Genomic DNA, 21,294 nt, shown 5'->3' with positions numbered 1-21,294 from the left:
ATATGTTTATAAGTCCCAAACATCGCCACACCAGCATTGGACAGCTGTTTCGGCCTTATTGGGTCTTCATCAGCAATGCGTAGGTGGGCGATGTTTGAGCGAGTGGCGTCGGAAGGTCACGTGGAACGTGATGTCCTGCCGTTAGGGTGAGAAACTCACCTCTGAAAGCCCAGTGCGAAGCCAGTAAAGCATTAAGTGAAGAAAATTAGCAGAGGCTCTTTGGCTGGACGTTGAACATATGTTTATAAGTCCCAAACGTCGCCACACCAGCACTGGACAGCTGTTTCGGCCTTATTGGGTCTTCATCAGCAATGCGTAGGTGGGCGATGTTTGAGCGAGTGGCGTCGGAAGGTCACGTGGAACGTGATGTCCTGCCGTTAGGGTGAGAAACTCACCTCTGAAAGCCCAGTGCGAAGCCAGTAAAGCATTAAGTGAAGAAAATTAGCAGAGGCTCTTTGGCTGGACGTTGAACATATGTTTATAAGTCCCAAACGTCGCCACACCAGCACTGGACAGCTGTTTCGGCCTTATTGGGTCTTCATCAGCAATGCGTAGGTGGGCGATGTTTGAGCGAGTGGCGTCGGAAGGTCACGTGGAACGTGATGTCCTGCCGTCAGGGTGAGAAACTCACCTCTGAAAGCCCAGTGCGATGCCAGTAAAGTATTAAGTGAAGAAAATTAGCAGAGGCTCTTTGGCTGCACGTTGAACATATGTTTATAAGTCCCAAACGTCGCCACACCAGCACTGGACAGCTGTTTCGACCTTATTGGGCCTTCATCAGCAATGCGTAGGTGGGCGACGTTTGAGCGAGTGGCGTCGGAAGGTCACGTGGAACGTGACGTCCTGCCGTCAGGGTGAGAAACTCACCTCTGAAAGCACAATGCGAAGCCGCCATTTCAGGTGTTTATCAGGCTTTAGCGCAATGGTGCTCATATGCCTACATTCATCATTAATGGGGGGGGGGGGGATGTGACGTTGGGCCACAGGTCTTTGTTTTCATTCCTGTACATAGACACTAGAGGAAGGAACTTTAGTGACCGTCATACACTCCCCAAAAACATGTCATTCATACACGCAGTTACGCAATGGGCAAAGCCACATTTTTCCATGCATACTTCATTCATTCTTTCATTCATTCATGGCTATTGGTTTTGTTCCCGCCCCAGAAAAAAATAGAACGAAGTAAAAGGAAAAAAAAAAAAAACTCATTCGCTGGCTGGCTGTGTGCTTTACGCCGCGACAGTCGCCCCTCATTCACTGACTTGCGAAGCGTTACGCCTTCGCCGAGGCCAGTCTTTCACGCCATAAAAATTATAAAGGAATAAAAGAAGCGCACATTTACTGGCTTATGGGACTTACTCCGCGATAGGGGCCACTCTTTCATACTGCTACATGGGCTAAAACCGTTGCCTGGTACGCATTCAGGGTGGCTTTTCAGCCACCTTGCTCATGTGCTGGCTTGCGTGCTTTGCGCTGCGGTAGGGGCCACTCTATCATGCATACATCCGCGCACCATTCATACTGGAGTGATTTACGACGTTTGGTTCACCAGCTTTCCTGTTGTTTGACCTGCTTTTATATTGTTTCCTTTTTCCTTTTTACAAGAATCCCTTTGTTGGTACTCACTGCGTAATTTCAGCAGTGAGTGATGATCATGGTGTAATGAGTAGTGATTTCATGAGGGGTGATTGATGATGTGTGACGGTGATGAAGTAAAAGTAAGTAAAGGTGAGAGGATTAAAAATATAGGAGTTTAATGACATTAAAGATGCAACGATGCTTTGTGGTTGCTTTATGAGCAGACTGATGACGTGATGATGGTAGGTGAAGGCATGACGGATAGCGGTGAGTGATTATGTCCGCGAAATAAAGGATGAGGAGCCGTTGCCGCTAGGACGCCAAAGTAACCAAAAAAGAAACGGCCGGCGTAACGGAAATAAAGGAAACAAAAAGAGAGGGAAATGAAGAAAACAACCTGCCCAAAAGATGCCAAAATAACCATAAAGAAAACGGCGGGCGTAGCGTGTGGCGGACCCTGTGAGTTGCCAAAAGGACAAAAAATAATGTGGCAGGGTACGTAAACATTCGTAAAAGGAGGTGATATGTTGGTAGTTAAAAGGTTAAATAATAAAAATTGAGTTGAAACTTAATAAAAACTTCATCATTACGCAGCTCCAATAGAAGTGCTGGCTTCAGCCATTTTTCCATGAATTCTGAACTCTGCGTTTTCTTCTTTTCTCGCAGCTTTCAGCACCCATTTGAAGTGAGCTGGTGACCTTGACAAGAAAGCCGGCTGTATCTGGTGGGCTGCCTCCGTGCGCAACGCTACATCTCATCAACCATGTTTGGTAGGATACTTATTTCTACCAAAAGTAATATGACTTGCCTCTTTTTACAGGCGTTGCCTGGTGCGTCATCGAGGTAACGTATCATTTCATAGTTCAAGTTTCCGATGCTTAGTGTGTTTTTAACTTTTTCTTTTATAGGTCTCATGAAAGAGCACGTTGAGAAGAAGTGGTGGAGAGACTCCTTTCCTCCACAGAGGTTACATCTGTTTACGGTATGTTTCACGTTACGATGATAGTTTTGTCGTGGCAAGATACCGTGGGCGAATCGCCATGCAAACGTTTTCCTATTTCCGTCCAGGAATTCGGCGTTTATGTTAAGCCAGTTAGGACTCCTTCTCTAACCTGGAAGTCCTTTTTAGCTTCGAGAATCTTTATTATTTCCCTTGACGTCAGATTTATAACGCCTTCTTCGGGTTTACTTTTCTTCAGCTGCTTGTATACCTTTATCACATCACAGTAAAATTGCCTTACATGCGCCTCTCGTGGCTTCGTGTTATCTACTTTTCCTTCTGTTGTGATTAATCCGGCGCCAAAGGAATATCTCGAAAAATACCTTATCATAGGACTGTCGCATTCAATAGCCTTGAGATCCCATTTAACATGTTTTGTTTGCGTTAGAAGTTCGAGTTCACCAATGTGTAACCTCCGTTCTCTTTACTTTGTTTCATCCAACCCCTGGCTACGCGTTATTTTGATATCGTCTTTATCTGGTTTCAACACATCAGCAAGGTACTGCAGCTTTGATAAAAGATGTACTCGAGCCATCTGTATTCTTGCAAACAGTGAACATTTTATTTTCTTTAGTTGGTCAATCGCTGTTTTTATCTTGTTTATTTTCGTGCTCCAGTTTTGTTTGGAAGGGCCTTCGCTATTGAAAGTTATTCCCAGCACTTTTACCTCCTTTTTTACGGGCAACCCGTATATGCTATTTTTGTTGACACGTCTCAAATCGAACAGAATAATTTCACTCTTGTCTTTGCTTATTCGCGCACCACTTATCTGTTGATACGTTTCGCAGGCGTGTAAGATTTTTGCGACATGCTCAACGTTGTCAACAATTACCGCGACGTCATCGGGAAATGCCAGTACTGGTGTTGTCTTACCTACTGAAGGTAAGTGTATCCCGGTTGTTAATTTTTTATAAGTTGTATAAAAGGTTCCATAGAGATGATGAATAATGCTGCTGATAAAGGGCAACCCTGCCTCACTCCTCGTTTTATTCCAAATGGTTTCGTATTAAACCCGTTAACTGTCACTACGCCTTCACAGCCTTCATACAAGGTGCGTACCTTTTCGACTAGGTGATCATCGAAGTTCGCTTCTTTTAAGCATTGAAACAAGTAAGAGTGATCAACCCTGTTGAACGCCTTCTCGCTATCGACCGTGGCTAGTGCACCCGGGTTGTTTGACCTGTTTACCCAGTGCATGATATCCGTTAATGTTATTAGGTTTAACTGCGCAGAGCGGAATTGTATATTGGCACTCTGCGTGTCGCTAACGACGTCTACTAAGGAGTCTTGTATCCTATTTGCTCAGGCTTTTGTTATTATTTTATAATCTGTGTTTAGTAGGGACACTGGTCTCCAAGCTCTGATATATGTTTTCTTTTCAGTGTTCTTGCATATTAGCGTAATGCGGCTTCTTTTGAAAGAGTCCGGTAAGTGCTTTTTGTCGAACGCTTCATTTATCATTTTTGTGAAAGGTTTCGAGATTAAGTTCCAAAATCGTTTATAGAAGATCGGGGTTAACCCGTCTTCACCGGGTGTCTTTTTTTTTTCGTTTAACTGCGTTAGTGCGTTTTTTAATTCCTCTTCAGAAAAACGACCCCCATGCGTTCTCCTTGCCTTCCCCGCAAAGGAAATATGTTCGTCGATTAATAGTGTACTTTCCTTTCCGTAAAGTGATGCATAGAACTCTTCCACATAATCTTCTATGCTCTCCTGGGTTTTATATTCGTCTCCGTTACGGTGGTCAGTAAGGCTAAGTATTTCTTCCGTACATTCACCTAGGCTTTTATTCACTAGCCATTTACTGGCACAGTTCTCGAATTCCCGTTTTCCTGCTTTCAGCCGTAGTCTTACATCTCTTTTTTATCAGGCCTGTATGTTTTAATTTTAATCGTTGTATTGCTTCCTCAAATCCCGTACCAGTGTTCTATGACATCCTTAATAAGGCTATTGCGTCAGCAACCCTTCTAATTTCCAGCCTTCTCTCCCTCGCTAACGCCTTACCCCATTTTTTACAGATTTTTGCCCCCTCTTTTTTTTAAGTCGTCCCAGCTTCGTGGCGACAACTCCTCCGTTAGTCTTTCTGACAGGAGATTCTTAATTTCATCAATTACTCTTTCCTCATGTAACAACGTGGGGTTCAGCTTCCATGTGCCTTTCCCACGTATCTGTCTGCCATTTTTTCAGCAGCACGAGACTATGGCATGGTCCGATAGTGGAATAAATTGCACTTTCATAGATTCAAGGTTTTCAAGAACGTTTTCGCTAACGTATATTTTATCTAGTCGTGCCCGGTAGTTTGTACTTCTCCAGGTCATTTTGGGTCTGCCTGGGTGAGTCTTATGCCAGCCGTCAATGAGATTACATCTGTTTTTAAATTCCACTAGCCTTCTTGCCCCGTAAGTGATCTGTCTATTATCCCTGTCAGACGGCATGCTCGAAGGACTTCGGGGAATTTTCGTTCGCAAAAAATGACCTCTGACAGCCGTGTCAGACGCCAGCTCAAAGGACCTTTCTAAGAAATGACCATCAACGCGAAAGGAGGCCCCCAACAACATTTGAGGATCAGAAAGGAGCAATCTCGACAACAGTGTTATGCCATTGTACCCTCGCTACCTTCGCAGCTGAATGTAGGAAAACTTATAAAATGCGGATAATGGAGTGAAACTGTGTAAACGTATTTAGATCCTATTTAGAGAAGTGCATATGGCTTCTGCATCTCGATTTGTGGCGCACAGACCAACTTCAAATTTCCACAGCAGACAGGGAAAACGATACCGAAAAAGGGACCCGGTGAGGGCAGTCAGTTGAGGAGCACGCCTTTCCCGCCCGTCTGGCAGGCGCCCCCGAACAAAGGTCATTTGAGAGGCCGAAGGCCATTTCTCGCAATTGACACTTGAAATGCTGTATCACTAGGGTATTACTCTGGCTGGGTTTCTATCTGCGATTTCGTTCTCCACGCAATTAAAATCGCCTAATACTATTAACTTCCGTGGATCATTAACGTAATCATCTAGGTTTCCAAAGAAATATGTTTGTTCATGACTTCTCACTGGGGCGTATACATTCACAATCTTAATACCTGTTTTAAGTTTTACTGATAGGATTCTTCCACTATAGTCTCTTTCCATTCCTATCATCAGTTGCTTAGTACTTCCGAATAGTAATATGGCTGCCCCGCCGTGTTTGCCATTCGAGAAACTCCATGCACTCTTAACGTGTCTCGACAATTTTTTTATATATTGTACGCTATTTGCATACGTTTCCTGAGGCGCCAAGATGTCAATTTTATTTTCTTTCGGATGCATTTTTCTTTCGCTGTTTTTATCATCTGGTTTTGTTTTTCGTTTTGGCGAAAACCTCTAACATTTCACGTGGCTATTTTTACACAGCCGTCGTTCACCATCATGAAAGAGCAAATAAATTCTAATTATAAGAGCGACTGACATGTTAAGGGTAAGAAGTTTTTTTTTTCCTATAAGGTGTCTGGTAAGTATTCACCATTATCATCTGAAACAAGCGTATCAGCTGATGTGTCCCATGCCAGGCTTTGGTAGCTATCATCGTTTGAATCACTTGTGTTCAATTACGTCTGATCCAGCCCTGTTTGAGTTCGCGTTTGAATCTCAGCCTTATCGCTAGATTGTTCTGAGCTTCCTTCCTCGATGTTATCTGTCTTTTCCTTGAATTGTTTAGCCGCTGGCGACTTATCATCACTCTCTGATTCTGTTTCGCTTGAAAGTTGGGGCATGTGCTGGTAATTTTCAATGAAGGCGATCGTCGCTCCTATTGATGGCTTTTGCTTTGTTCCTTTTTGCTTTTTTCTACGTACTCTTTTCCTTATTGGCTTCGGTGTCCCCTGGCTGATTGCATATTCAACCGGGGCAGTTTCGCTTTCTTCACTGGTTATACCTCTAATAGGCTCAACGTCGCCCTCTGCCCTTGTAGTTGGGGCATTGCTTGCATATACTTCACCGCCTGCGGTACCCAAAGGTGCCTCCTCAAAAGTAAACTGCACCTTCTGTAAATCAAGCGGTTCTTCGATGATAGGCGGCCCACTTCGAGGTTCCTTCACTGGCAGTTGCCCCTCGTCTATATCAAGTGGGATAACAGGTGTTTTTTCTCTTTTTCCTGTTCATCGTTGTTGAAGGGTTTGCCGACACCTCGTCATTATCTCGTGGTCTAAGTAGGGGCCATGAATTTTCGTCGAGATGTAGTTCGTCACTAACGGGTTTTTCATTTGTCTGTTCATTACTTGTGCCATTGATTGGCACATCTTTGTGTTGTTCATTGTTGTCGATTTCATTTACGTTTTTGTTTCCGGTTTCAGGTGGTACCGCGACTTCATCCTCGAGATCTGTAGTGTCTGGAATGACGTCGAGTGCGGGCACCAGTACCTTCGGGTAGCCCAAGGCCACTGCAAAGGTCCTCTGCCTACACTCGGCTACCGGGTGATCGCCTCGACATCGCGGGCAGGGGTCAGTGGACGACGCGTGACCGAATATTCCACAACGTGTACATTTTGGTGTGTTGCAATTACTATTTAGATGACCCTGCCGTCCGAACTTCCGGCACACACGAGTGACTCCCTGGTACACGCACTGCACGAGAAAGCTGCGGTTCGCGACGTTGACCTTTAGGTAATTTGGGACGCTCTTTTCCATTTCCATGTAAACTTGAAAGATGCCACTCCCCCATTGCTTGTGCTTTTTATACCTGGCCTTTTCTACTTTTACAACTTTTCCATACTGGGCCAACGCACTTTCCAAGAAGCTACTGTGTTCATCTACAGGGTAGTAAAACACCGATATTCTAGTGGTTCGGTATCCCAAATAGTTCAGTCTATATTCTGTGCCTCTAACCACTATGGTAGGATCTTTTGCCAAGTCCTGGGCGATCTTTTCACTCTTTGTTTTAATTTCATAGCGGCCGAAGCCCTAGTGAGACACTCTTTCATAGTCCTCATACCTTCTCTTGGTTACAATGCCCCCGCGAGGTCATCAAGTACGACTCCTCGTGGTAGGGCAATAGTAAAAACCAGCGGCCTGACCGCCCTAATCTGGTTCATTTTAGTTTACTAGAGCGAAAAACGACTAGGAAAATAAATACGGAAAACTACTTACCGATTTACGTTGTTTAGTGGTGTTAATCCAGCGTCGTCAATCCGCTAGTAGCACTCTCTCCGCACACAACACGAAAACCGAGTCTTTTCTCGGAAAAACGCAGGTGGGCGGCTGTCGCGCCTAGCATGAGCAGCGCCAACAATTATCAAAAGGACGATAAGCACTCACATCTCTCCACTCGGAAAGTTGAACGAAGGGGAACCCAACAGATAAGCTACGCTTGAGATTTACGCGGCTCTTTGCTCATTGAAGATTACCCTACAACAATCCGAGGAAGCAGAGGTGGCATGATGGCAGTGCTTCCAGCAACGTACTCGGAGAGGAAGCCCAGTGCGAAGCCAGTAAAGTATTAAGTGAAGAAAATTAGCAAATACTCATTGGCTGCAACGTTGAACATATGTTTATAAGTCCTAAACGTCGCCGCACAAGCATTGGACAGCTGTTTCGGACTTAATGGGCCTTCATCAGCAATGCGTAGGTAGGCGACGTTTGAGCGAGTGGCGTGGGAAGGTCACGTGGAACGTGATGTTCTCCCGTCACGGTGAGAAACTCACCTCTGAAAGCCCAGTGCGAAGCAAGTAAAGTATTAAGTGGAAAAAATAGCAGAGGCTATTTGGCTGCACGTTGAACATATGTTTATAAGTCCCAAACGTCGCCACACCAGCATTGGACAGCTTTCACCGTGTTTGCGGCTCGTCAGCTGTGGGTAGCTGCGCATCGTTCGGAATTGGCAAACAAGGGGTCGCTCATAGTTTGCCAATTTCGAACGATGCGCAGCTACCCATACCGCAAACACGGCGAAACACGTGTCCTCTGGTGCCGTCGCATCGTTCCATGAGTATATATATATATATATATATATATATATATATATATATAAGTGAAGAAAAAACCTCCCCACTCTCCAAGGCCAAAATAAGGTTGTTGTTGTTGTTGTTCCCTTCATCATTCATTTATTCATTCGTTCATTTGTTTATTTTCGGGACTTCCTTTCGTGTTGAGCCACTGCGCAGTAAGATGGACGCGAAAGTTTTGGATGACGTATTATTTTTGCGCACGAGCGGAGATTTTTGAAACTTAAAGGCACGTATTTTCGCCACCTATAGAGACATCTACTGGCGGTGTATAAGACTCGTGACGAACTTTGCATTAAAGTCTTTAGCCTTTGTGTTTGATGTGGCTGTCTTTTTGCACCCATTATTTAACTAGAATATCTGACATGAAAAAGCCAAAACCAGACTGTACGAGTTCCGGTTGCAGCGTACAGACACCGTGGAAAAACCCAAGTACACGAGACACTCACACAAGTGATTATCCGGAGTTCAACGCTTCGAAGCCAACGTGTGACCATGAACCTACTCGTTGTCGTGGCTCTTATTATTTGCTTGGTTTCAGGTGAGCCACGATGTCTTGTTTGTAGGGCTTTGCGTATAATCGGATTTTTCGAATTCCGAACCAAATGCGTAATTCTGTACTCCAACTCCGAATCAAAGCAATGTATCTTCCAAACCGAATGGATTCGAATAATTCGGAAGCTCCACTCATAAGCACAAAAACGTCATAATAGGGGTATGGAACAAAGTGAGTGCTGCATCGCATGATGGTCCGTACGCATCTGTTGTGTATGTATCCGCATATCCGCTCCTATGCTGTATACATAACTGATTCGATTATATAACTATTCACTTCGTATACGCTTCGTATTTTATGATTATTATTCTCGCTCGTCTAGTTTTTTCACTGTGTGTCTCTCTCTCTCTTCTGTCTGGGGAATGCTATCGAGCAATATCAGAGGTTAAATAACTTCGAAATCAGGGGCGTACCTAAGGACATTCCAAGTCCAACTAATGTTGCGAAAACAATTGCTGAAGCAGTAAAAGTGAATCCTGAAGACCATGATATCAAAGTATGTCATCGTGTCCCAACAAAACAGCCTACTCAGCACAATATAATTGTCCGCATGATTTCTCGTGCTAAAAGGGATTAACTTTTCCAAATGTCAAGGAAAGTGAAACTGACTTGTTCATCTTTGGGACTCCCTGGTGGTGATGTGAAGATATTTATTAATGAGCACTTCTCGCCTGCTGACAAGCAAGTATTAGGCGGTGCGGTAGCACATAAGAAAGAGGTGAACTGGAAACACCTTTGGACCCGCAAAGGGAAATCTACGCGAGAAAATCTGACTATTCTCCAGTTCTGCATATTAAAACAACAGAAGACATCGCTCTTATGACTTAGGGTGTTCGTGACGATGTGAAGCCTCGGAATTTGTTCTCCATCTTCCTTGCAAGACCTTCACGAGAATTATTTACCGTCTGCTTTTTCTTATTTTCATTTAAATGACCGAAGTTTAAATAAACATTATGATGATCTATCCATATTACTTACGGCACTATCAGGATAACAATCTTCGGTTTATCCGAAACATGGTTAAAAAAGGATACTGAGCAGTACTTTTCGTTTAGTGGTTACCACCTGGAATGCTCGAATCGTGTGTTGGGGCTCCACGGCGGCGTTGCCCTACTTATTGATGATTCCTTGACTTATCATTTATTTCGTGGTACGTTAAAGGCCCTTGGGCACTACATAACGGACGGCGGACACAGCACATATAAGAACACACTATGTACATACTATGTGGGTTAACATGGGTTATATAAATAAATTTTTACAAAGACACAAAAGGTACAGACTTCAGCTACACACTGTTCTTCCATTGTCCCCTATGATGAGTGCGGTGACTGCTTTTTTTTTAATTCTAAAGGATCATGAAGCACTGCAATGTTACGAGGTAAATCATTCCAACATTTCGCTATGTAACAACCAAACGAGTTAAGGAAGAAATCATGTTGGCAATGTGTTAGTTCAACCTTGTAGTCATGATCCAGTCGTGCAGAGATAAACGCCGCATTTCTTAAAAGGTCTCTGCTTAAGATTGTGTTGTGGAAGACCTTATGAAAGAGACAGAGACTGGATACTTTCCTACGTAAATCTAATGTTGGGATATCAATAGACGACTTCATTGTTGTTATACTACTATATGGAGAAAAATTATTTAAAATGAATCGAACTGCGCGGTTCTGCACCGCCTCAACTGCACAAGAGAGGTTGGAGTGGTAAGGACTCCAGATCCCGGAAATAACGGACCGGAAAAAACGGTCGCGGAAGAAAGGGTCCCGGAAAGAAGGGTCCCACTGGCAAAAGGCGAAAAAAAAAAAAAAGGTCCCGCAGGCATGGAATGGTGTTGCTCGCTTGTGCACAAGAGCACATCTTTGGTGTGACAGATGATGCTCCTCAGACAGAGATAGTTATTATGTTTTGTGAATACGGTGTTTTATTTGCTCTTTATTTTTTTTTCTTGCTTTGAATTGCCTAGTTGTAGGACCTGACTACCCCGCTTGACTAAAATTCCTACCCCAAAGTCGGCAATAACTCGATCGGTAGCTGGCTTCGGGTAGTAGCTTCGGTTGGCGCTTACACTTGACGTCATTCACTTTTCCGGCTTTGGCCGGAGTTCTTAGACCTAGGTCAGTGAACTTTTTGTCTGTGTAACCTACTCTAGCCTAAGCATGGTACTGGTGAAAAGCTTTCTGTCCTTCGGTTAGCGCTTACACTTGACGTTATTCTCTTTTCCGGCTTTGGTCGGAGTTCTTTTTGTCTGTGTAATCTACTCTATCCTAGGCGTGGTCAGGAGGAGGCCTCGAATAAAAGTATGCTGGTTATACCAGTGGGGTGTTTACTGAAAAAAAAATACTAATAATGATAACTACAAGGAAAGGTCAGCCACGTGCGAAGCCGGTTTGCTACTCCTTAAACACAGAAAAGAACACGGGAGTGACAATAAATAACTTGTTTCAGCACTAGTTCATAGACTGTTCATCCACGGTATGCATGAATGTACTAAGAGTATTCAGAAGAATGTGCAGGGGAAAGAAAATAACGGCTGGGTCCGGTACCAATTTTTCCTGTCTTACTATAGCAGTGTGACATGTAATTGCCCGCTGTTGTTGTTCTTGAATAAATGCAAGCGTATTTGTGCACTAATGTCATCTGTCCCGCACCGATCGAGTTACTGCCAACTTTGGAGTAGCAATCAAGCGGGGTAGTCATGTCCTACTACTACGCAATTCACTACTCAATTTATAATTTGTAATGTATTGAATGTCTAAATAAAGCACTTATCTATCTAAAAATTCAAAGCAAAAACAAGAAAGAGTAAAATAAAACACCGTGTTCACAAAATATAATACATATATCACTGTCACACCAAAGATGTGTGTTTAAGCGATGGCAAAGCTATATCGCCTGCCTGCGGGACCATTTTTTCCGCCTTGTGCCAGCGGGACCCTTCTTTCCGGGACCGTTTTTTCCGGATCCCGTATGGGCCTGATGAAGCTCGTGTAGGCAGCTTTTTTTGTATAGGTGGACAAGAACGAAGGTTGCGGCGAAGATACCCAAGGGAGCGGTTAGCTTTCGCTGTGATGTATGTAACGTGCTCAGTCCAAGTCATGTCACAAGTGAGGTGGACGCCAAGATATTTGTAGGTCTTTACATGTTGTAGTTCACAGTGTCCGAGGTTGTACGGGTGATTTAAGCTTGAACGGCGAGAGAATGACAAAACCGTACACTTCTCGGAATTAACAGGGAGTTGCCAGGCCGTGCACCATTGAAAAATTTTCTGAAGGTCGGACTGTAGTAATTGGATGTCAGAGAAATTAGTAATTGGGTGGTATATAACGCAGTCGTCTGCAGACAGTCTCGCCCTACACGATAGATCACAAGGCAGGTCATTGATGTAAATCAAGAAAAGGAGTGGACCAATTACCGAACCCTGAGGAATACCAGAAGCTACATGAGCGAGACTGGAGGTGGTACCATTTGCAACGACATACTGCATTTGAGAGATGACATAAACCGAGGCTGAGATTTATGTGAAACTTTATTCATCGAAGAAAGGGAGTTGCCTCAGGACAGAAGCCGCCGATATTTCGAACAGAGACTGTTCTTCTTCTGGGCACCGTCCTCATCATTGGCGTGGTATTTAAAGGGTTAGGTGTGACGTGTTTAAAGGTTCATGCGAATTGTGGGTCAACAGCCCGGAGGGAAGAAAGGGTCCATACGGGCTTCTACGGCCGCCCAAGCAGCACAATGTACTGAAAGTAAAGTGCAATAGGGGTGGTCGGTATTCGTCTTATCAGAGTACTTCAGTTTCACGAGCCTGTTCAAGACCATCCGCCTACCCGTCCACCCCTATTGCACTCGACTTTCAGTACATTTTGCTGCTTGGGCGGAGTGAATGGCTGCTTTGTTAGAGTGTGGAGGGGATTATGACCAGCTCCGGTGGCGCAGCGGTAACGCGTGCGCTTGGAGACTGGGAGGTCCGCGGTTCGAATCCGCGGGCCGGCTGTGCCGTCTGGGGTTTTTCCTGGGTTTCCCTCAGATGTGTAATAGGCGTATGCCGGCACACTTCCCCTGAAGTCGGCCCATGGACGCAGCTATCCTCCCCCCGAGCGGATTCCGCTCGGTCTTCCACTTCACCCTTTCCTCTCCTCCTCTCCACCACCTTTCCCTTCCCGAGAAACATGCCGCCTAATCAGGCAGGCAGACCTCTCGGGTTCCTCCCAACGACACTCCTCCTCCTCCTCCTGGAGGGGATTATGTGAACGTAGTGATCTAAGCTACAGACCGGTTACAGAAAAATGGAAGGTTCACGAACACGTGGACGAAACGGGACAACAGGCAAGAATTGGCAAGCATAGCGAAAGATAAGGAGGTTAGTGGTTACGTGGGGAAAAATTCCAGAACGAGCAAAGGATTTTTTAAAAATATATATTTGTAATACAAAGTTGTGGCATGCAATAAAGAGAGCAGAAAGCAGTGGCCATGCAGAACATAACAGATGATAATGAAGGTAGAAGGGAAAAGCATATTTTATTTGTGAAGTGTTTCTAGGGTACCTTGTGATTTGTTGATACCGGACGGGTGAAGAGCGTTGAACTTGTATATGAGATAAGACTCCCTATCACGTCTGTCACGTGTGGATCTAAACCCGGTTTCTAGAATATATAGTTTAATGTTGTCAAAATTGTGACCAGGAACGTTAAAGTGTTCGGCGACTGCTTTGGGGAGTTTGTTGGACGTGTCGGTTCTGTGTCCGGTAAGGCGGTTGTTCATTTGTTGGCCGGTTTCACCAATGTATTGCATAGAGCAGTCGCCGCATTCAATGCAGTATATGACATTGGAGCTTGTGCATGTGAATGCGTGGTTAACGGGGTGGGTGTAATTGCTCGCAGTGCTTTTGATGGAGTTAGCGTGTTGAACGTGCTTGCATGTTTTGCAGCGCGGGAGGTTGCAGGGTCGTGTTCCCGTGTACGGGGCGCTCGTTTTGCTGATTTTGGCATTGACCAAGGAGTCTGCCAGGTTTCTTGCGCGTCGGTATGTCACCTGTATGGGATTTGTGAATATGTTGCTAAGTCGGTCAGTGCTTTGGAGGAGGGGATCGTGCTTCTCTACCGGTTCGCTGGATTTCTACCCATCTTTATTCATCGAAGTTCCCTCTGAACGCTTCAGGAAAGAGTCATTGCTTTTCAGAGATAAGAACGTCATTATAGGTGTAATATATCGGTCGCCCCAGAGCAACATGAGTCACTTCCTGGAAAAATTAGATGCTACTCTTGATAGGCTTTTGGGGAACCACTATAACATCTTAATTATGAGTGACATAAATATCAATTTACTAGATAAAGGTCAGTTAACTCAATACCTAAATATATTGCTCGCCAATAGCTCTGACCAGTGGATTCAATGCCCTACTCGTACCCAAGTTCGACATACTGGTACCTTCATAGATCACATCCTCTGTAATAATAATAATAATAATAATAATAATAATAATAATAATAATAATAATAGTTTTTATTAGTGCCCAAGAACGGCCGCTAAGGCCATGGTGTTGGCGCACACAATACACATAACTCACAGTGGATACAATACAGACATAAACGCACAAATAATTATGTACAGACATATATATAATACATAGACAGTGGGATACTAGCAGAGGTACATTACAAACATAACAGATATACGTACTTACATATTTACAGACAAATATACCACGCAGTGCACGCGATGAAACATCAGCAACAAAACTGCATGACACGCATACGTACTTACATATTTACAGACAAGTATACCACGCAGTACATGCAATGAAATATCAGCAACAAAACTACAATACATAGATTACGCGCAGCACATAAGTAATAAGATGGAATGAGACGATATACTGTACAAAACAAAGGAAAGAATATCACGATTGAAAATTCACTGATGAAGGAAAGAAATAACGTCGCGTTTAAGGGATGCGCTTGAGGTGTGGAAAATATCACATGGGGGGGGGGGGGAAGCGAGTTGAGAAGAATTTTGCATCGGGTAATCGGATCGCTGGGGCAGAAGCGTTTAACGTAGAAGACTGGTGGATTACGAAAAGCCGCGCGAGGAATACAAAAGTTTAGGAGGGTCAGCAGGAGTGGCGAATCAACACGGGCATGGACACATTTGTACAGAAATAGGGCGTCGGCGATAGAGCGACGTGTGGCCAGTGGGTGAAGGTGAAAATATTGCAATAGTGTGTCATAGTCATACAATAACTTTTTTCGTAAAAAGCCATTGTGTATGATATGGAGCGCTCGTTCTTGTACAGCCTCAAGACGCTTTGTATCAGTACCTGAAAGTGCGTTCCAAGCAACAGAGGCATATTCAAGCCTAGGAAGAACATAGGACTTGTATAGTTTAACGAAGACAGCAGGAGTATGAAACTCCTTGCATGTATATGACAGGAGGCCCAGCGTGCGAAGAGCGGAAGACGGACCGCTGTGACATGTTCATGGAATAGAATAGCAGTTTGGCATCAAAAATAACTCCTAAATCTCGGATACTGTCAACACGACATATTTCAATGTCGGAGAAGTATCGAAACACTGAGATAATTGTGTTGCGTGTGAACGAGACAACCTTCGTCTTTGCGCTGTTAATTTTGAGACCGTTGGCACTGCACCATGACAGTATATTGGATATATCTGCCTGTAGCTGTAAGCAGTCGGAAACCGAAGAGATCACTTTCATTAATTTGAAATCATCCGCATACTGAAGTAAAGTAGAATGTTTGAGGCAGGATGACATGTCATTCACAAAAATATTAAAAAGCAGGGGACCTAGGTTGGATCCCTGAGGAACCCCAGATGTGGGGACATATGTAGGGTTGGGATCCCGGGATCCCGACGTCCCGGGATCCCGGGATCCCGGACGATTTCTCGGTCCCGAAATCCCGGGATTTTCTGACCAAAAATCCCGGGATTTCGGGATCTTAAAGCTCCCATTATGGCTTGGCATTGCTGGTGTAATGCAAGAGGTAGCTTGATGAAAACAATGGCTCCGTAGATTCGCTCTTTGAAGCTTTCGTCCGCGAAAAGTAGCCACGGCACAGCAAAAGCTCTCATCCGTTGCGCCGGCGAGGGGCCGGTCAGCGCACGGGGTCCCTCTGTCTTGAACTGGTGGCAACAGTCGCACCGGCGTCCGACTGTCTCGCCGACACAATCCGAGCGTCCGTGTGGTGCCTACATTGCCACTAAATGGTTGAAGCGTGACAATGTCCGCCGTTCGCTTCTTCGAAGTTCCGTCGAAGTGCAGTGACAGTAGCAGTGTATGGTTCTACTACTTACGTGCAGAAGATGGACAATCGGCGAAATGTAAGAGATGCGACAGGGTGTTAAAGACTCTCGGTGCCTCGACGAAAGGTCTCCATACGCATCTGCTGCAACATCATATAAACCTTCGAGTGAGGCCTGCAAACGAAGACGCCACAAAAGGAAGCCTTCCATCGACATCGAAGGTACCCAAATATTCTTCACCAACGCTTGATTCGTTTCTGGCGAGCGCGAGCACTTCGATTGAATATAGGGTAGCACGGATGGCCGCCAAGTGTGGGTTATCGTTTCATGTGATTGCTTCGTCAGAAGACATACGTGATGGCATGCGCGCTCTTGGACTGAAGTTCCCTAAGGATAAAAAAACTGTCCGTCAGTACACAATGAACTTCTACATTCAGATAAAAGATGTGTGCAAGCAGGACCTGAAGAATGAGCTCGAAGCAGGGCGTAAACTTGCCCTGACATTAGACGAATGGACGTCGGTCAGGAACCGTAGATACATGAACATCAATGTTCATACCGCTGGTGCAAAATTCAGGAGCGGTGTTTGCTCTTGGAGTTTGGGACTCGTAAGGATCAGGTGCGCGATGCCGGCAGAACAATGCGTGGACGCCATTCGTAACAGGCTGCTGGATTTCGGCGTCACCCTCGGCACAGATGTCGTCGGCCTTACCACAGACGGAGCGTCGGTAATGGTTAAGGTTGGAAAAATTTTGGAGCCGTTGCAGCACCAATTATGCATGGCGCATGGATTCCATCTAGCAGTCACTGATGCCTTATACGCTTTGCCGGCGAACATGTCTCGCGCGGATGAAGAGGAAAAAAGTAGTAGTTCGGAGTCGGAAACAGACGAAGAACTTGATGGTATGAGTATAATGGATGACGCAGTAGAGGTCCGGTCACCCACTCACAGGGATGATTGCATCCGGGACATCATTAATAACGTCCGTGCGGAGATCATGCGCTTCAAGCGATCTCCGAAAAGCAACGACATCTTGCAAGCTCACATCACTCAAGATCATGGCAAGGAACAGGTGTTAGTTTTGGATTGTAAAACGAGATGGAATTCGCTTCTTGCGATGCTTGAGCGCTACCTGAAAGTACGCGACAGCGTCAGGAAAGCGCTAATTGACATAGGATCGAGAAGTGAACTTTCGGACTCAGACATCGCGTGCATAACTAGCGTAGTCGCGTGCTTGAAGCCCGTCCACCTTGCTGTTGAGGCACTTTGTCGTCGCGATGCCCACCTTCTGTCAGCAGACGCCACAATCAAATTTGTGTTCGAATGTCTAAATGAACAGGAGGGTGCTTTTTCGCGGCTACTGAAGGAAAATATCAGAACACGCTTATGTCAACGCCGCACGATGGCATCTACGGTTCTGCAGATACTGCAGGACCCCTCTTACGGCTATCACGTCGAACGTCTTCTCGACTCGTCTTTCAGGACCGTCACCTCCGACGCTCTCCGCATATTTCTTACAAAAGTCATACAGCGTAATGAACGCCGGGAAGAATCTACAACAAGACTGTCTGCTTCGCCTGTCGAGCGAGAGATAGACGATATCCAGGAAGCAACTGCAGCAGTGTCAGATCCTCATGACCTCAAGAAAAAGTTGGACAATGCAATAATGATGGCATCGGCGTCGAGTGAACGGACTGGGGCATCATCACCCAATCGCTGCACAGTGGAATCCCGCCTCCGGAAAGAAATCGGACTGTTTCGGCATGGTGGAGGAAGAGGAGCCCTTCTAGAAGAGGCAAATCTCTACCTCCGATCCATTGTCCCGACCAGCGTGGAGTCCGAAAGGATTTTCAGCTCGGCAGGAAATCTTTGCACAAAGATTCGGTCACGGCTTGACGACAGTACCTTGGACGCTCTGTGTTTCCTGAGGCCGTTTTTTGAGCAACGAGGCAGTGGTGATAGTGCTAAAGACTGAGACTTCAGGGCTGCTTTGCTTGCGCGTGAAAGTGTTGTTTGTGGAACCTTAAAAAACCTGGAGACCAATGCGGGCAATAAAATTAACAAGCTGTTCCTTTCGTATAGCGTTAGAGAGGGCCTGCAATGTGTCATTGGACGTACGGGCTATTGCCGAAAAGGGAATTGCACAAAATCCCGGTCCCGTCCCGGGATCCCGGGATTACGATTTTCGAATCCCGAAATCCCGGGATAGCAAAAAGGCGTCGGGATTCCCTACCCTAGACATATGCATCTGAGTACGCGCCCGAGACAAAAACAGAACAGGAACGCTGACTTGAATACGACTCGAAGAGTGCAAAAAGCGGGTCAGAAACACCGGATGTACGTAGCTTATCTAGTAGGACGCGATCAGTATCAATCTGACCGCGAGCACTGACGACAGGGGCAACGGAGGACATGAAGGATACCAAATTTTTTACCGTAGATCTGCCTGTCATGAAGCCATGTTGAGAGTCAACGAGCTTGCGTTTGAAGAACGACGACAAGTGTGTATATATGATGTGCTCAAACGCTTTGGAAGGCGCACATAGAATACTGATCGGTCTGTAGTTGGTCGCAATGTGCCGGTCTCCTGACTTGTGGATAGGAATCACAACGGATGACTTCCAGTGACTAGGGAAATTATTGCATCTCAGAGACAAGTTATAAATAAACGATAGTACAGGTGTAACAATATCAGAGTAAGCTTTCAGAAAAATAGCTGGAATTCCATCGGGGCCGGGTGTTGTTGTGTGTTTCAACCTGCGGATCGCGTCGCTTACATCACTCTCAGTGATAACAAATGTGGGCAAATCATCAGTGTACGGTGCGGTCTTGAAATCAGCGCAAGCAGTAGTGTTACTGGTACCGTCGTACACTGAACTAAACTGCGCAGCAAACATCTTTGCAACGGTTGGAGGGTCAGAATACAAGCCGTGACCGTCACTGAGGGAAGGCGACATGACCGGACCGCGTTTCTGAAGTTTGTGCCACTTCCAGAAGTTACGAGGATTATCATTTACATTCGCTTCGACGGTGCTCAAGTGCAACCTGCGGTCGTGCACAACGGCTTTTTTTAAACGTGCGAGAAAAATAACAAATTGTTCGTAGTCAGCCGCGTTCCCATGTTTTTTATACCTCCTGTGAACATACTTTTTCTTACTGAGATAGCGACGCGATTCAGGGGAAAACCAGTGTGGGTACTTTGAACGACGAGGTGTATACTGCGGAACATACTTAGTAATGCTGTCAACAAAAATTTCGGTAAAGCGAGATACGGCGTCGTTGGGGCCAGAACAGCTAAGTACAGACGAGAAATCACACGAATCAAGATGATGATAGAGGCCGACATAGTCGCCTCTATTGAAAGCCAACCTGGAGGACTGGGGACGCGTGACATCGGCCCGTACGTGTGGGAGTACAATGGACAGAGGGGGGTGATAACCATCAATAGGAACGATAGGCGAGAGAGCGCGCTCGACAGAGGCACTGAAGTTTGAAAAACATAAGTCCAGCGTGTAACCGTCCTTGTTAGGGACATTATTCAGTTGCACGAGCTGATGAAAGTGAGCAAAGTCAAGAAGTGAATGGCAGAAACGGACTGAGCAGGAGCTATGCGCTGTTACGTTATTGCTAATAAAGTCGACACCAGGAGCATGGAAGTCACCCAAAATTAATATTTTACATTGTAGTCGAATTAATTTTTCTCCCAGAAGTAGGAAGTACCTTTCAAGGGCATCTGGGCTAAATCCAGGGTGAAAGTAGTGCACGCCTATTAGTATCCGGTCATTGCCACTGAGGATGAGCTCAACCCAAACACAATCGGGCACTAGCTCAAGATCGGAACGACGGCGACAGCTATAACGGGACCGGCAATAAGCGAACCGCCACCCCTTTGGGCTTGCGCCTCACAACGGTCGGACCTAAAGACAGTGTAATATTCTGGAAAACACGAGCAACTTGGTATGCCTGGCCACAGCCACGTCTCAGTCAAACAAAGGACATCAAAATCAAGATCAATTACATTGTGGAAGCACTCAACGTTTTTCGTACGAAGGCCGCGGACATTCTGATAATATACGGTGCAGTCAAACACATTATTACTATCGTTATGCAGGTACTGCATCGTGTTGAGGGGAGGTGGCTGCGTCATCGCGGAGAGCCGCTTGAATCATGGTAGGTCGGAGAACGCCAGAAAATTCACGGAATAGACAGTCGCTTGGCCAGACGTTCTCATCTAGCAACTTCATGATGTCGGCGTCACTGCAAGTAACGTGGAATGACGCATAGGCCGGGCTGCGGGTAATCAACTTGGTGCACACGGGAGACACTACACCTACACTGTCTCGCAAGTAGGACGCGACGTCTTCAGGACTAGTCGACGGAGAGGTATAAGTTCTGGATCGTCTGCAATAATATGGAGCAGCATTTCGACCTGTAATTGGTCAGATGCCTCAAAGACTCGGTGGATCTTCATGTATGTGCAGGTCCCATTAATGGCCAGGCTCCGTTTTAGTAAACGGCGCATTCAGACACGAGGATAGGGCGACATCTTGTGTGTACAAGGTGCACAACGATAATTAGCCGAGGCTGGCCATATGTTTATTTATCTATTTACATACCCTCAAGGCATTCGGCAATGAAGATGGGAGCGGGTTTATCAAAGAAAAACACAAATAGAGTCAACGAGACAGTACAGGTAATGATAAAAACGGCATGAGATAAGTGGCATGAAGCAACACTATTGAAAGGATGATGATGATGATGATTCAGGTTTTCTTGGCATAAGCAACAAAGGCCATAATGCGCCAAGACAATGATATGGAAAGTACTAGTTAAAAATATAGTGATTCAGCTAAGATGAAATTGAACAGTTAGAGAATAAAAGGACATAAAGCTAAAACTACAATGCGTTTAAAACACCAACAT

At 45.3% G+C, this 21,294-nt stretch overlaps 1 protein-coding gene and 1 long non-coding RNA gene across 3 annotated transcripts in view; one reads left to right on the top strand and one right to left on the bottom strand.

Moving 5' to 3' along the window:
• LOC135378724 (uncharacterized) overlaps positions 1 to 7,830 on the bottom strand; it is a 44,116-nt gene extending 36,286 nt beyond the window's left edge. For both annotated transcript variants that reach the window (XR_010418557.1, XR_010418556.1), the window contains exon 1: positions 7,699 to 7,830. This is a non-coding gene — a long non-coding RNA (uncharacterized LOC135378724). The remainder of the gene's footprint in view (positions 1 to 7,698) is intronic.
• LOC135378723 (uncharacterized) overlaps positions 1 to 8,873 on the top strand; it is a 65,457-nt gene extending 56,584 nt beyond the window's left edge. Inside the window, exons 4-7 of the mRNA XM_064611812.1 lie at positions 2,245 to 2,560; positions 3,367 to 3,460; positions 3,961 to 4,005; positions 6,906 to 8,873. Coding sequence (XP_064467882.1) covers positions 2,453 to 2,560; positions 3,367 to 3,460; positions 3,961 to 4,005; positions 6,906 to 6,982 — 324 coding nt within the window. The 5' untranslated portion in view covers positions 2,245 to 2,452 and the 3' untranslated portion in view covers positions 6,983 to 8,873. The remainder of the gene's footprint in view (positions 1 to 2,244; positions 2,561 to 3,366; positions 3,461 to 3,960; positions 4,006 to 6,905) is intronic.
• The last annotated feature ends 12,421 nt before the right edge of the window (positions 8,874 to 21,294 follow it).

Source organism: Ornithodoros turicata, chromosome 1 (genome assembly GCF_037126465.1).
Source record: "Ornithodoros turicata isolate Travis chromosome 1, ASM3712646v1, whole genome shotgun sequence".
NCBI lineage: Eukaryota > Metazoa > Arthropoda > Arachnida > Ixodida > Argasidae > Ornithodoros > Ornithodoros turicata.
The sequence above is the reverse complement of the archived record's forward strand: the minus strand, read 5'-3'. Positions and strand labels throughout refer to the sequence as shown.